The following is a 15,184-nucleotide window of genomic DNA, read 5'->3' as shown; positions in this document are numbered from 1 at the left end:
TCAAGGCCAGAACTGTGCCCTGTAGTGCCCAGGTAAGCCCTGTCTCTTCTTTCCCACACAGTGGATGAAGCAGTCCTGTCTCTTTTGGTGCTTCTTCCTCTTGGGCCTTTGTGCTTGTTACTGCACCTAAGGAAATGCAGCTTTCCTTTTCTTTCCTTTTTCTCTTTTTCTCTTACATGCATGGTGTTTGCCTATATACATGTCAGTGCATCACTTGCATGCCTTGTGGGCAAGGAGGACAGAAAGGGCATCAGATCCCTGATGGTTGTGAGCCAGCATGTGGGTTCTGGGAACTGAACTTGGGGTCTATCAGGAAGAGCCTTAACTTTTTTTTACTGGGGTTGCACTTTGGGCTATCTGCTCCCGTGGCTTCCTCCAGTGTGGACCCTTTATTACCGAGGTTCTGTCATTCTCCATCATACCTCAGCCTTGCTCTTCCCTCGCGGTTCTTCCTGCCTTACCTTGCACCATTCATAACTGGAATTTTGGATGCTCTTCAATTCTCATTTCCTACCTCTTCATTAAAAAACCAATTATAGTTGATTTTGTGATTGTCCTGTTCTTGAGATTTCCTGCTCATGGTGTCTTCTGGAAACAGCCCCTCATCTTGTTTATATTTGGAGCCTCACTCTCTCCTAGGTCCAGATCCATTCACTGGCTGAGTAACTGGCTGACACAATACTTTTAGTTTTACATGAGTAGTTGAGGACATTTCTTTTTCTCTAAGCCTTTGAGCATATGTTGCTGCATGGAAAGTGACTGTGACATTAGTCAATGAAACAAAACAGCTTCAGGAGAGAATAGTTATGGGAGAGACTTGGTGTTTAGCAAGTTGTACGTGAGTCACGCAAGAGGAGAAGTGGTATAGATCACCACCTCTGCGGGTCTGGAGCTCAGAGGGAGTTCTGGAGTTACGACTGTCTTTTAGAAGGTAATTCAAGATGTGCATGGGTAAGATGGTCTAAACGGTGTAGAGAATAGAAAATGGATGATTCAGAGGCAAAGACACAGAAGGTAAAATGTGTTAGGCTGTGTGGTGAAGAATTTGAAGAAGATGATGGGAAAGCTGTTGACTGTGATGAGCTCCTGAGTTGACACATGTGTGATCTAGTGGTGGTGATCCTTGGCTAGCAGGTGATGACCTCTCCTCATGAATAATGAATTGAGCTTTACAGAAATCAGCAGCATTTTGGTCACCCTAAATGTCATACCCTTGCTTTTGACTTTTTTTTTTACAATGTTGCTGAACTTCATGCCATTACAATATGTTTCTGGGGAGTGAATAATTTTTGTCATTCTAATGCATGTTCTTGTGGGTGTGGTTTCTCACCAGAGGAAGTTGTGCCTGGAGGAAGGATTCCTAATATCACATATCCCCAAAACAACTCCATTGAAGTTCACCTTGGTAAGTAGAGATATTGGAGCATTCCCGGGTCCCATGGGTAAAGCTCATTGCACCCCTAGTTTCAGTTGATGCAGTAATCTCCAAGGTGAAGACAACCTCTCTACATGTGTAACTTCCAAATGTCGGTGTGCCTGAACTCACCAGGGGATGTACCAAAGTGAAAGCCAAGAGCCTTAGCTCGGGAGACTGTGGTGTTACATTCTGGCACTGAGCTCTGTAAGTCTCATTGACTTCTGCGAATTTGTATATACAAAGGCATTGAAAACACAGACATGATTACTGAAATGTGCAACTATTGCTACTAAGTGTGGAATTCTGGATCCTATCATCTCATATGGGAAAATACATTCAAGGAGTAGGGGACATGACTACATTATATCCTTCATTTACTTTGAAAAGGCCAAAAAAAAAAAATCAATGTTTCAGAATAGGGACTCACAAGTTATTTTAAATGTAGAAATATCATCAATAAAATAAAGATATTGAACACATTCTGAGAAGAAGGCAATTAAATCAAGGCTTTACTAAAAGAAATCTCCTCAGATTCAGTCAATGTCCTAATTCAGTTAAGATTTTATTTGTCCAATAGTACGCTTTTTTGATACTTCCAGGCTATTTCATTGGGGACACAGGTGCTGTAGAAAATCACATGTTGGCAAATATTTGACCTGTTGGGTGCTCCCTCCCATCACCCACCCTGATGCACCAAGAACACTTTTTCCAAGAATAGTGCTATAAGAATGTTGATATCAAGACAGATGTTAAAGCAAAAGCTTTATTTCTTGTCAGGAGAGATGTAAGGATGAAATTTCAATTTTGAATATGTAAATACATAATACAACGTGGCCTGAAAAACTTGTACACATAGAGGAACAGTTTTCAGTAATCAAGTACGGACTTTCTATGGGTATTTCAATGCATTAGAAAAAATTACTGTGTTCTCTTACATAGCTTTCTAACAGTTTCTTGGCTTTATAAGATTCAAGAATTTTAAATGAGGAAGAACCAGCTTGGAGCTAATAATTTAAAGATGTATAAATAGGCTAATAAACGTATACAATCTATAGCTGGTATAAGGAATATTCATAGAAGAGAATGATGAAAAATAGATTCACACACACCCCACTTTTGAATTTTGATAAAAACTCTACAGAAAGCTAGATAAATTATAATATTTTAAAGATATTTTAATATATACATTTATACTATTACACATATATAAAATCAACTACATACAACAAAAAGAACCACCAAACAATCAGAAATTTTATTACTGTTAAATTCATAGTGTTTTGTCTATTTGTATTTGGCAACCTTGAAGAAAACATCTTTTCTGTCTTGGTGAGTCTAAAATTCTGAGTGTAAGTCAATATCTATCATATGTCATCTCCATCAACTTCAAACATCTATCTAGATCTAAAAACATCTTAATTCCTAAACAACTAAGCTTAATTGTAAAACTAAACTATCTGGTCTTCAACCCTTCAGAGACTTGAAAAGGAATAAAATATATTACCTGAGCAAACAGGAAGTACAGGCTAACAGCTTCCAGATAGGGGAAAAAATGGCAGAGACGGTTTGCTGCTTGAACAATCACCCAAAACTCTCTAAACATTGGAGCATCACATTATGGCTCATATATATATATGTGACAGACATATTTCTGAGGCAGGAGCTATTGAAGACTTGCTTACCCTGTCTTGGCTGAGTTTGTCCATTGACTCGGCCTTCACCCACACTTGCTCATTTTTAGCCAGAATTCTGTCAGTGGCATTTTCCCCAGTGGCTGGTTTGCCACATTTGAAGCCATCTCCATAAAGAGGTTCTTTGATGTTCATCATCTTTGAGGTAGGCTGAGTGTTGCCTGGAGTTAACCTGTCCTATTGTCAATGAATCTTTAAAATAGTAAAAAATATCTTTAAATGGCATATAATGTAGATCTGTGAGGATAAATTATGACCTTAAAAAATGGAGAGTTCCATTCTCCCAGGGTGGCCTTGTACTCCTGATCCTCTTGCCTCCCTCTCTCTGAGGGCTGGGATTATAGATGTGTGCTACCACACTACCATACTGGGCTAGAAAACTAAAATTGCTTAAATAAACAGTCCTTTCCTATTAGATGTACTATAGAATAAAATAAATTTTGACCTCTCCCTCACATCATATAAAATAATTCTGGGTAGATTGTAGACCTGAATATGGTACTTAGAACAACGTTTCTAGGGGAAAATCTTCATGAATTTGAAGTAATAAATGATATTTTTTTTAAATAGGGGCACACAAAACCCTAATTGTAAAAGAAAAAAATATATAAGTAAGATGCTTCTAAAACAAATTCCTTTTTATTAAATGTATTAAAAAACTTTGGAGGAGAGAAAAATGCTTATAATAGGTGATTAAAAACCTTTCCCCATTTACAAGGAAAATAGGAATGATAGAAGAGGGAAAATCAACCACGGTCAATCTATACCATTGCTATGACCGAAATATACAAGGTGGCTGTTGGCTCATGTGCAATGTGGAGAAATACTAATGAAATTCAGAGTTTGAGCATCTGTAGTAAGAAGCTTACACAGTGCTAGGGGGAGCACACATTGAATCAGCCCTCAAGGAAACAGTCTATTACACTCTTGTGAGGTTGAATATCATATGTAGCCAATACTAATGCTGGAGAAGTTATGTGTGCCTCTCATATATGGATTACATGCATGTATGTGCACATATATGTGCTATACATGGAATGTGTTTCATGTGTGCCTCAGGAAACCTACACATCGGTGTTCATTGAAGACTCACTGAGCAAATATCAGAAAAACACACAACACAAATGAGTATGAAATGATTTTAGAAGAAATAAATAAGCAGTAATATATTCCAAAGTAAAACACATGCAACAGCAAAGACGAACGCTGAAAGCAAATATTCCATATCGAAGGCAGAGCCTGGGGATAAATATGCAATTGGTGCAATGTGAAAGAAGGAAAGGAAATATGGGAGCTCTAGAATTCTGAATTCACACTGTTTCCTTCATGTGGGAAGATGAGGCGGCTGTTCACTTTACTATAACCCACTGAGATTTAACTACACCCCATGGTGCTTATTGAACATGTTATACAGCAGAATAAAGTGTAAAACATCACATAGAATAGAGAACTCCTCTTGAAAGGTGAAGTTGGCCTTATTACAATGACAGACAAGATAAAGTGATGATATAAGCTTATTAAATGTGGTTTGGGATGCATGTGCAGATGTAAGGTTAGGGAAAGGGGGTAGGGGCAGGGGCCGCGGCTGGGAAGGTGAGACCATCACTGGGGTTGAGACTAGGGAGCTAGAGCTCATGGCCACGGCCCCTTGCAATGCTCGTGCCAGTGAGAGAAATCACTCAGTCCATCTGAATTGAGCTCTCTGCCTGTCACACAGGAGCACCTTCCACTTTTCTTCTTTGCTGAATTATTTCAAGGATGCACAGCACTCTTGGGAGATGCGTTAGAGACACTCTATAGACTGTAAAGAACTTGGCTACCGTCCATGGGGCTGCATGAAGTAGTACGTATGTCTCACGCTGTGGGAAACTCTCCTCAGAAGTGATGCATCTAGACAGTGTGTGCTGGTCCCTTCATAGCACAAAGACTTCTCCTTGCTCCTGGCTTTTATACAGAAAGGGGACCAGGGACACTGGCATCAACTCCTCGGGGGATGTTTCTGGTCATTGGATATGCCAGGCTTTATAGCAAGGCATGCTTATTTGTTAGCTAGTTATATCAACCACTCTGAGGCCCTGAAAGGCCTACAGGCCTTTGAGTCAGTGTTTATAAACTTGTTCTCCTCAGGCTCCACTCTCATCGTGGACTGCAACATAACAGACACGAAGGGGAACACAAACCTGCGATGCTGGAGAGTCAACAACATCCTGGTGGATGACTACTACGGAGACTCCAGGCGCATCCAGGAGGGGATCGAGTAGGTGCAAGTGTGACTCTATCCACAGCAATACGCTGTCCCTACTGCTTTAGATGGACAGGCAGTCGCCCCACCTTTGCTATTCTGCCTTTGGTTCTGCCTTTTAACGATCACTGTCTAGGCATCTGGTCCTGGCAAAGGCAAGATGCTGATGTTTTCAATGGGATCGGCAAGACAGCATCCATAACACAACTGCCACTCAAATTCAGCCCGTCCCATTCAGTTACATTGTGAGCTGCTGGCCTTTAGTGTAGAGTTAGCAAAGCAAAGGCCAGTGAGGGGTGTCCTGTGGGAGACAGTGTGTATCAGTGATGCTCCAGTACAGCTGACGGAGCGATGGTTTGTGGTATAAGTGAAATCAGGATGAAGGATCGTGGTGGGGCTCACTGAATGGACACCTTAGGATATAATTTAGGGCAACAGAAGTGCACATGGACTGTAGCTAGCAGAGCCACGCTTTCTTATGACCGTTCAGATGAAAATGCAGATTGGCACCTACAGAATGTCTATACATTGAGTCACTCCTATAAGCATTCGTAGAGTAAAACAATGGCCCAGAGAGATTTCTAGGAAAGCAAGCACACAAATATAGTATTTGCAGGAGATAAGCCATGGCTTTGTTGGGTGTACCTGGCTGAGGTGTTAATGCAGACTCTTTCCTCCCTAGGACTAATGTCCCTCAGGGGGATCACATTTTTTACACAGTGAACATAACGTTCTTCGAGGTGAAAATGGAGGATTATGGCCGTCTTTTCACGTGTCACGCTGGCGTGTCCGTAGCCTACATCATGCTGAAACTCCCAGGTAATGCCTCGCGTGTCACATGCTGCCCAGAGCGTTAAGAATGATGGGCAGAGAAGGCTGGCTACAGACAAGTGCTGTCATGTACTCAGGGGGAGGCATCCAGAGGCACCAAATAGAGACCCTGGTGCTCCACGTTGTTAAAGCTGGGGCCCTGTCTTGAGCTGTCTTGAGTTAAAGCTGTGATTCTATCAAAATATTTTTGGTTGAGCCATCTTCATAGACACTGTGTTTTTAATGCACCAATATCCCAGAAAATTGAGTTTTTAAACTAAAATTTTAAAATAAGTTGCTCAGTGTTGATATTCATTTAGCTGTGGCTTTCAACTTTCATTTTATCATAAATAATTTGATATATAAATAGGATACTTACCTTTAATATTTTACACTATAGTGGCATTATCTATAAATCTCAGGCCTTTCAACTGCACAGAGCTCTGTTTTTCCCCTTGATCATTTTCAAGGACCTAAAGAGCTCTTACTTTTTTTTATTCTACCTTTGTCACTTTTACACACGAATAGGCCACACTGTGGTCACAGGCAGCCCACCATGACCTTTCCCATCTGTCTCCTGCTCCTGCTGAGTCCCTGGTTCCCAGGTCTGTGTCCACCTCCTGCTTTGCTGTCACCTTGATGTTCCACAGCAGAGAGTTCTGGGTAAAGCAGACCCTCTAGAGTAACTTGAACCTCAAAACTTGCCAAGGGGAGTACACAATATATCCGGTGAAAGGCAGCAAGTGTGTGTGTGTGTGTGTGTGTGTGTGTGTGTCTGTCTGTCTGTCTGTCTGTCTTTGTAGGCATTAGAGAGGGCATGAATTCACTAGAATATATTGATGATACGTTAATCTCCTGCAGCAAGATGACGCACAATGGACATGTTTCTCTCAAACTTGGGCGATGTGGCTCTGCTCCTACTGATCTCTGACCTTGGGGTGTCCCTTAGAGCACTTCCCTTAGAGCAGCTACAAGTAGGAACATGTCTAGGACAGGACGGAGTTCTGAGTGTACATGTGTCCTCCCTCACCTTCATGACTGGGGCGAAGCTCGCTCTGTTCCTAGTTACATCAACTATGAGTAGACAGGCAGCGCCCCCTTCCTTGTCTTGATCTCTTGGGGCCCCGCGGGGCTGGGTTGGGTGAGAGGAACCTTGGCTCCTCTGTGTCCACTATCTGCTTGTCCTTCACTGGCTTAACAAGCGGAGTCAGTTTTGGCCACCTGTGCCAGCTGCTCTTCTCTGGAGCTTCTTAAGGCCCATCGGGGCTGCTTTGACCTCTGCAGCCTCATCTCTAGCCTCATCTTCTTTTCTCTGTGGCTTGAACCGTCACCTCAAGGACGATGCAGACACATTCCCCATATCCAACTGTGTTTTCTGTTCCTTCAGGACAACATCTCATTTCCTCTTCTGTACCAGAGGACAGCTGCAATCACAACAATTAGAAATACATTTTATCTCTTAAGATTTGTTTCCTTACCTTTGCTAAATATACCTCCATATTTTCCATTTACTTTAGACTCTGAGTCTGATGTCTTCTCACTCCTTTTGTTTCCTTAACTCGTGGCAATGGCTGACTAACCTGTCTGGTTGTGTTGTCTTCCTGATACCTGCCTGCTACATCTGCTCACACCTGCCCCCCCACCCCACCATGTGCTCTGCTGTCTAGCTAGATGGTGGAGTGTTTCCAACCTAGGACTGAGTCACTAACTGTGTTTAGGTCCTGTTTTTAGCATGGTGTTGTGTGACCACTTGTACCTGGGTGTTCTCAGATGAGTTGTTGAGAATCATAATTGTGCCATTGTGACTACTGTGCAGAAAATGTTTTGAAAACAAATTTGAGTTTTCTATTTTATTGTCAAATATGATATACACACAAAATGCACATGCACAGAAATAAAAATGAAACTACCATTTGCATTAGGAAGAAGAGACAGACACTGTGAGATGCAGAGGACACTCCACACCCTTCTTTGCCAAGTATCTCTTTCCTACATTGACCTGTCCATCTCCCAATTTTAGGAAAATCTTTTTTTTCCTTTTTTCCTTTGTGGTATTTGTTGATTTTTCCCAACAATAGTTTGTTTTTGCCTTCGTAAGGTCTTTATATTAAGGGTATTAGATGGTGTTATTTCTCCTCTGACTTGGTTCTATTTAGGTGCCTGGGATAGGTTAGTGCATTGATAACATAGCAAGCAGCTGTTTTTTCATCTGAATCCAAGAAACATACTCTTCTCCACAGAAAGGCTACCTTTCACCAATTGCATGATACACGTCTGGCAATTTGGATTGTTTCCAGACTGGGACAAGTAATGACACTATGGAAGTTTCCATGTGTGCTATGGTACCCCACGTGGAACATTCCTTATGATATATTTCTTGAGAGCAAAATTGCTAAATGAGCCTCTGTCCTCTGCTTTACTGTGTGAAGCAGTATCATTCCATTTGCTCATACTCACTCCCCATGAAGCAGTGCGTGAGAGCATCAAATGAGGTAAATTTCTAAACAGAGACATAAAGTGAGGATTACAACACTGGGCTACTGTAGTTGGTAGTAGCGTAGTTTTGGTCATCACTGTGTGCTACTTGGATGATTGTATCCATTTTCCAGAAAATGTCCTTGCCTGGAGAACTTTGTCTAGTCTAGTAGAAGTTATTTCTCCAAGGATGGCAGAAACACCACTGTTTCCTGACTGGACATTGATGACATTTATTCCATACCCCACGAGGGATAGAACAGACACTCTTAGTTTGGCATGCTTGGCCTTCTTGAATGATCTCTTTGCATTCACTTCTAACAAGGCCTTTGTCTGCCCTGCAGAACACAGTCAGACCAGGGCAAAGAAACCCCTTCCAAAGGCCCATACTTGATGAAGGAGTTGACTTTAATCCAGTGAGGACATGTTTTTCTCAGCCAAGAAACTGAAGACACTCCAGTGGCTTTGATAGAAAAGAAAAAGAAAAAGAAAAACAAACAAACAAACAAAAAAACAGAGCATGGTTTTTGGGCCAGAGAGTGTGATGTCCGGTCAGGCCCGCAGAAAGAGGAAAGCACATTCTAGAATGTACTTTGGTAATTCCCAGACAGTTAACATGGTTTAAGTTTCACTCTAACTTACTGTGTGGGTTTGAATGCTTGTTTAGTTGCCTAGACCCAAGATGGCCAATACAGAGCCCATCCATGCTAACCACCTGGAAGCAAAATGCTTGCAAGGGTTTTTGAGGCCAAGGCCAGGCTCAGAGGGGTTAATGTTGGGACCAAATAACAAGTGAACACCTGCAAGTCATGTGGGAGTAAGAGGGGCTCTTTGCTCCTTAGTTTTGACCATACCTAGGAAAGTCTTGGTAATTCGATCTTGGTTTTGGCATGTTCCCACTCCACAGCCCTACACAGCAGCTTTTCAGTTGGTCATAGATATGTTTTTCTGTCTGCCTTGAGTTCCCAGGAAACTTACCCTCCTAAACCTTCATGGTTTGGTTTATTTGTTGGTGGCTTCTTCATTTGACTTCCTCATTTTTTTTGAAGAGACTTCCAGATTTGGTTCTTACTCAGTTCCTCTGGCGCAGGATCAGTAGAAAGGTGTCTGGATGGGATGTATCATTCAGTGGAAGTCTTTTTCCCTCTGTGTCTTTTAACCATCACTTATCCTGTGCTGTCATCTCATCTGAAGGCTGATGGTGACAGTTACATGACCTCAAAGGACAAACCCCATGTTTCAAAAGCAGTTTTATTTTATTCTTATGTATGTTTGGCATGTATGCACATGTGTGCACCCTGTGAATGCCCAATGCCTATGGAAATCAGAAGAGGGCATCAGATTTCCTGGAGCTGGAGTTATAGTGAATTGAACCTGGGTCCTCTGGAAGAAGAGCCAGTGCTCTTCACCACTGAGCCATTTCTTGAACCTAGACAAATCCCGTTCTTAACAAGGGTTTCTGGCACATCAGAAGGGAGCTTTACATTTGTTTCCACCTCAAAGTCCTTTCTCATTAGTAGCTTCTTCGTTAGTAAGATGATTTGAAGGTCATCATCTTTGAGCACATTTACAAGCATGTCACTGCTCAGTGCAAAGAACCGTCAACCATGCTCTGGTTGCCAATGGTTCTCTGAGTCTCATAAGTACTGTGGGCTTAGTCATGGAATAGTCATAGCACAGTTTATAATTCCAATATGGCTGTCATAGACTTTTAATCTGCCAGACTGGATCCTCCCAAAGGGAGTGATGGAGTTGCTCACACAACTGTGATAAGAGCTGGCAAAGATAAGCAGAGGGTAGACAGGAGGGAGACTCCACCTCATAGTGAGAAGGCAGACAAAGGTTATACAGAGGGGGCAGGACCCTATTGCACAATAGCCTTTGGATCAGTGACTACGGGCTGTGCCTGGACTTACTCAATGAAATGATTTGGGGTGGGTTTGCTACTAAGTGTGTTTTCTGTCTCTGTGCTCTATTGTGCCACCAAATCTAAAGATGTGCACCAACACACAGGAAGTCTTTGGCCTTAAAGGTTATCTCTGTGTGTGGCCTGAGAAGGATTTGATAAGCTCCTACACAAAGATTTTTTTTTAAACTGGGAGACCCAAACACAACGGCACCTCCTCCTCACACTTCACCCCTGCTCATCGGACCCACCAACATCTGCTCCCAGGGGAGTGGACAATCTGAATGGTCTAATGAAGGAAGTGGTTGGTGTGGTGGGTTCCCTTTTTCTCTTCCCTCATTCCTAGGCGCCCCTCCTGGCAGCGCCCGTGTAGGGTGTGGCGAGGCAGGATGCTGGTGCATGGTTCCGCTTCTAGATGCTCAGGAGCTGTTATGGAAGCAACCGATTTCCCTTCTCCTCACAGCAGTCTGCCCACTGGCCTGTCATCAGAACTGCGAAGCAGCACACTCACACAGCAGAGCAGGCAATGCATACCATGCTAAGACAGACCCCAGCCCTGACTTCAGGAGCCCTGGAAAAGGCGGATGAGGCCTCTCAGCCCTCTGAACCAGCACAGCTGGTTTCTGGGCAGGGGAGCAAAAGGTCTTTTAAATTTTTTTTTTGCCATGAGTTCCTCTCCTCAGCACTGAGGGCCTCCAGAATCGCCAGGGAATCCCTGGGGGACATTCCATGTGCAATCTGCTTGTACCTCAAGAAGACACCTGGCCCGCATGCTCTTAAATAGTCTTTATGCAGCCAGAAACTTGAGTCTCCTCTGTCCGCAACTAGGGCATCCTGCCTTCAAAAGGGCCCATTTGTCCCTAAACATCACAGTCCAAATTAACTTATCCAACCTCCATACTCCAAAGAAACCTAAAGACATGTTCAAGCAGTGCCTTGCTGCTTCCCGCCTGCTTAGACAAAGAGAAGATGAACTGACTTTCTGCCACTGACTTTTCCCTGTCGTTTGCAGCTCCAGATTTCCAGGCTTACCTCATAGGAGGGCTGATGGCCTTTCTACTTCTGGTGGTGTCTGTTCTGTGCATCTACAACAGCTTTAAGATTGACCTTGTTCTTTGGTATAGAGGCACCTTCTACACTGCCCAGGCTCCAGATGGTAAGTGTGTGACCTTTGTGGGGAGGCCCCTCAGTGTTGCTGTCCACTCAGCTGAGTAAAGTCCTTAAATGCTCTTCTCATATTGTTATAAGTGAGCCTTTCTTCTGGCTGGAAAATGTAGTGTGCATTGTGTTCATGTGCTTCAGAGAAATGATTTTCTGTTGTTGCTAGCCTCCTTTGCCAAATATGCTGGAGGGAGGGTAGTGCCCAGGAAACAGCCACTAGGTGGCAGTGGGCCAGTTGCTCCCTGGTGTGGAGGCATGAGAAAGGATTCCATCTTCTGGGGCTGCAAAGAAAGGCAATAACTGCAGGAACAAAGTCTGTCATTCATGATGTGCACTACATCCCCGAAGCTCAGCCTATTATACAGTAAACCCTGTAGTTGATACCTGAAGTAATTTTCATGCTTTGCTTTCAAAGGAGATTCACCAGAACTTATTTTGAGTTCTCTGGTTGGGGGCTGGGTGAGATTAGAGATTTTAGCTACAGGAGGAGAGTCATAGAGTGGGAGAGGGAGAGAGGGAGGGATAGAAAGTAAAGGCGGGAGGGAGGAAAGGAGGCAGAAGGAAGGGTGAGAGGAAAGGGGGGGAGAAGGCAGGTGTGGGGGAGGAACAAGGGAAAGGAAAGAAGCTTCTCTAGCCTTGCAGAAGCCATCACCTTTCTGAGGGTGAGGTGAGCCTCAGCAGGAGCCTGAGGCTCAGGTCCTTCATTGCTCCTCTGAAGGTCAGAACTGTCTTCCCACGCTCTGCGCTAGCTCTGCATAGGCTTAGCAGTGGCTCTGTCCTGCCACCATTGTTTTGTTTTTTGACACAGAAATACCTCCCTGTGTCCCAGAGCTGGCATTTTTCTCCATTCAGGTTGTAACATGATGCAAGAAAAAGTAAATCTACTTGGTGTCAGAATGAATGTGATCTAGTGAGCCCTCACCCCCTCTACCCGCCAAGAATGAAACTATTCAATATGTTTTGATGTCCCTTATTTTCCTATATAAATTAGTAAAAAAAAAAAAGACAAATGTAATCTTCATTACTGCTGTGTGTGATGAGTAAACAAGTGCAAACATTCTTAGGCCAAACATTTTTCTTGAACCAGAGCATTAGAGTGAGGTAGCTCACAATCCAGATGCATTCATGATAGCAGATCCACAGAAAAACTCCATCCATTCTGCAGCTGTTTGTGCAAAAAGTCACCACACAAATTATTGTCTACGTGTTGGATAAAACACAGATGCTGCAATTCAAACTGTACTTAAATGTCAGAACTCAACATTGGTAGTCCAGAGGCTGAGGTGTAGCCCAGAGGCTGAGGTGTAGCCCAGAGGCAGAGGTGGAGCCCAGAGACTGAGGTGTAGCCCAGAGGCTGAGGAGTATCCCAGAGGCTGGGGTGTAGCCCAGAGCCTGGGGTGTAGCCCAGAAGCTGAGGTATAGCCCAGAGGCTGAGGTTTAGCCCAGAGGATGAGGTGGAGCCCAGAGGCTGAGGTGTAGCCCACTGGGGATGGGTGAAAGCACAACAACTACTAAAACAGAAATAAAAAGGAAAGAGAACGAATGCTCCACAGGATGATGGAGGAGTTTTTACAGGGGAGGAGTGAAGACAGGGGCAGGGACATGCAGAAGAGTCCAGAGTGGGTGTAGTCCTGAGCCCTGTGAGGCAGGAGTGCAGGTGAGAGAAGAGGAGAGAGCAGCTGCCTGCCAGGCTAAGAGGAGCAGCCTCGGCCAAGGGATTGGCCGAGAGAGTAGGCAAAGGGACCAGGGGACCAGGCGACCAAGATGGTTGGATCATATGGGGAAGAGAAGATGGAGGAAGGGCAGTCCAGGCCCTCGGGTTGGAGACTTAGAGTTGGGGGCATGGAGCCAGGAGGACCCAAAACAAATAGGGACTGAGGGCTGCAGGGAGAACCTGGCAGCCAGCATTCACTTTGATATGTTGAATAGATACCTCAGCCATTTGTCTTGGGTTTGAGGAGTAATGGTGATGAGGTGGAGCCATGGCCATTGCCCAGCCATCCCAATACAACCCAAGATGCTCTACTGTCCATCTGGACGTCTCTGAGGCAGGAGAGGGCTCAGCCCACACCACTTGTTTCTTCTTCTAACATAGATAGGCGTGTCTTGTCTTCTTTCTGCATTGACTCAGAGTACCTGGTATCATCCCATGTGGTCTTTCTGGAAGTTCTGGCACCTCCTGTTCCCTTGTGTCATCCCTCTGACTCACTGAGACTCCCAGTAGTGCGACTGCGGCCTTGACTTAGTTATGGTGTGCACATAGACCGGCAAGGCTGCCTGGAACAGAGGTTGAGCTCTGCAGCAAGAGCCAGAAGGAAGCATGACTCACCCCATCAGAACAGTGGAGCCCCACAGATAACACATGGCGACCTCACCCTCCCTGAGATCAGCGCAGCCCAGACTGCACAGCCAGTGGGCACTGGCTTTGGAGATTGCAGTTGACAGGCAGCCAGGGTCCTCATGTTTTTCTTTGTTGTTATTTTTATTTCTGGAAACTGTGCTTCAACTTCCTCACATCTCCATCTACTTAAACCACCCTGTTAGAGCTCTGGATAACGGCTCCGATAGGTTGTCATGAGCCTCTGTTCATGTAGACTGAATCTGGATGACACTTTGGACTCTCTTGAGGGAATTTTCTGGAACATATACAGTGCAGTAAATATGGATGTTGAAATGAAAATGGCAGAGTTTCTTGTAGCCAGGTTAGTGGAGCTTTGCTGCATATGGGTCAAGGGAATTGACCTGTGAGTTACAATATGGTGGCCCTTCACAAGCCAGGTGTAAGTCAGGGAATTCTTATTTCTCTGCAGTCCCAGGTGCTTCCACAGCTGGCCTGTTAGGTGTGCTGCTCTCTGCACGACTAGAAAGATCAGCCAGGGCCAGGTCAGTGGAGACCTGTGTCTGCTTTTATTTCAAAGAAACTTCTGGGCAGTGTGCTCACAGGATAGAATGGTAGGAAGCAAAGCAGCAGGTGTGTGGGGGAAGCAAAGGGCAGAACAACAAACTAGGCGTCCTGCAGAGCTGAGGAGAGAGCTTGGTCTCTAAAGATAAATCTGCTTTCATAGCCAAAGCCAAGTTGATGGATTCTGCATGCCCTAGAGATGTTTCTGTGGATTGCGAAATAACACAGACTGTTCGGCGGCTCCTTTCTTCCAAAGGGCTTCCTGTAGCATCCCAGTTTACAGTAGCCTACAGTAGCGCTATGTAAGAAGTGGCCTTCGCATTCCCATAGTAAAATGATCCTGTGTTTTACATGGCTTCCCTTCTCACGTATTCTAACATGCTAGGGGGAGACATATCAGTCTTCAGATGACTCAGTAACGGACCTTACGTAAAGCATCTTTTAAAGTTCAACTTTCATCTATCAACTGCCTGCTTTTGGCACTGCTCTGAAACGTCATAACACACACACACACACACACAGAGGGGGGAGAGACAGGGAGAGACAGGGAGAGACGGGGGGGGGGGAGAGAGAGAGAGAG

At 44.3% G+C, this 15,184-nt stretch overlaps 1 protein-coding gene across 5 annotated transcripts in view; it reads left to right on the top strand.

Annotated features, from left to right (window-relative positions):
- The window catches only part of LOC311581998 (interleukin-1 receptor-like 2), a 38,926-nt gene that overhangs the window by 15,698 nt on the left and 8,044 nt on the right, over positions 1 to 15,184 (top strand). For all 5 annotated transcript variants that reach the window (XM_084754601.1, XM_084754599.1, XM_084754598.1 and 2 more), the window contains 4 exons: positions 1,334 to 1,405; positions 5,236 to 5,365; positions 6,033 to 6,169; positions 11,554 to 11,697. In XM_084754601.1, the coding sequence (XP_084610727.1) occupies positions 1,334 to 1,405; positions 5,236 to 5,365; positions 6,033 to 6,169; positions 11,554 to 11,697 (483 nt within the window). The remainder of the gene's footprint in view (positions 1 to 1,333; positions 1,406 to 5,235; positions 5,366 to 6,032; positions 6,170 to 11,553; positions 11,698 to 15,184) is intronic.

Source organism: Acomys minous, assembly GCF_964271855.1.
Source record: "Acomys minous genome assembly, chromosome: 13".
Lineage (NCBI taxonomy): Eukaryota > Metazoa > Chordata > Mammalia > Rodentia > Muridae > Acomys > Acomys minous.
This window is presented reverse-complemented; position numbering and strand designations above follow the sequence as displayed.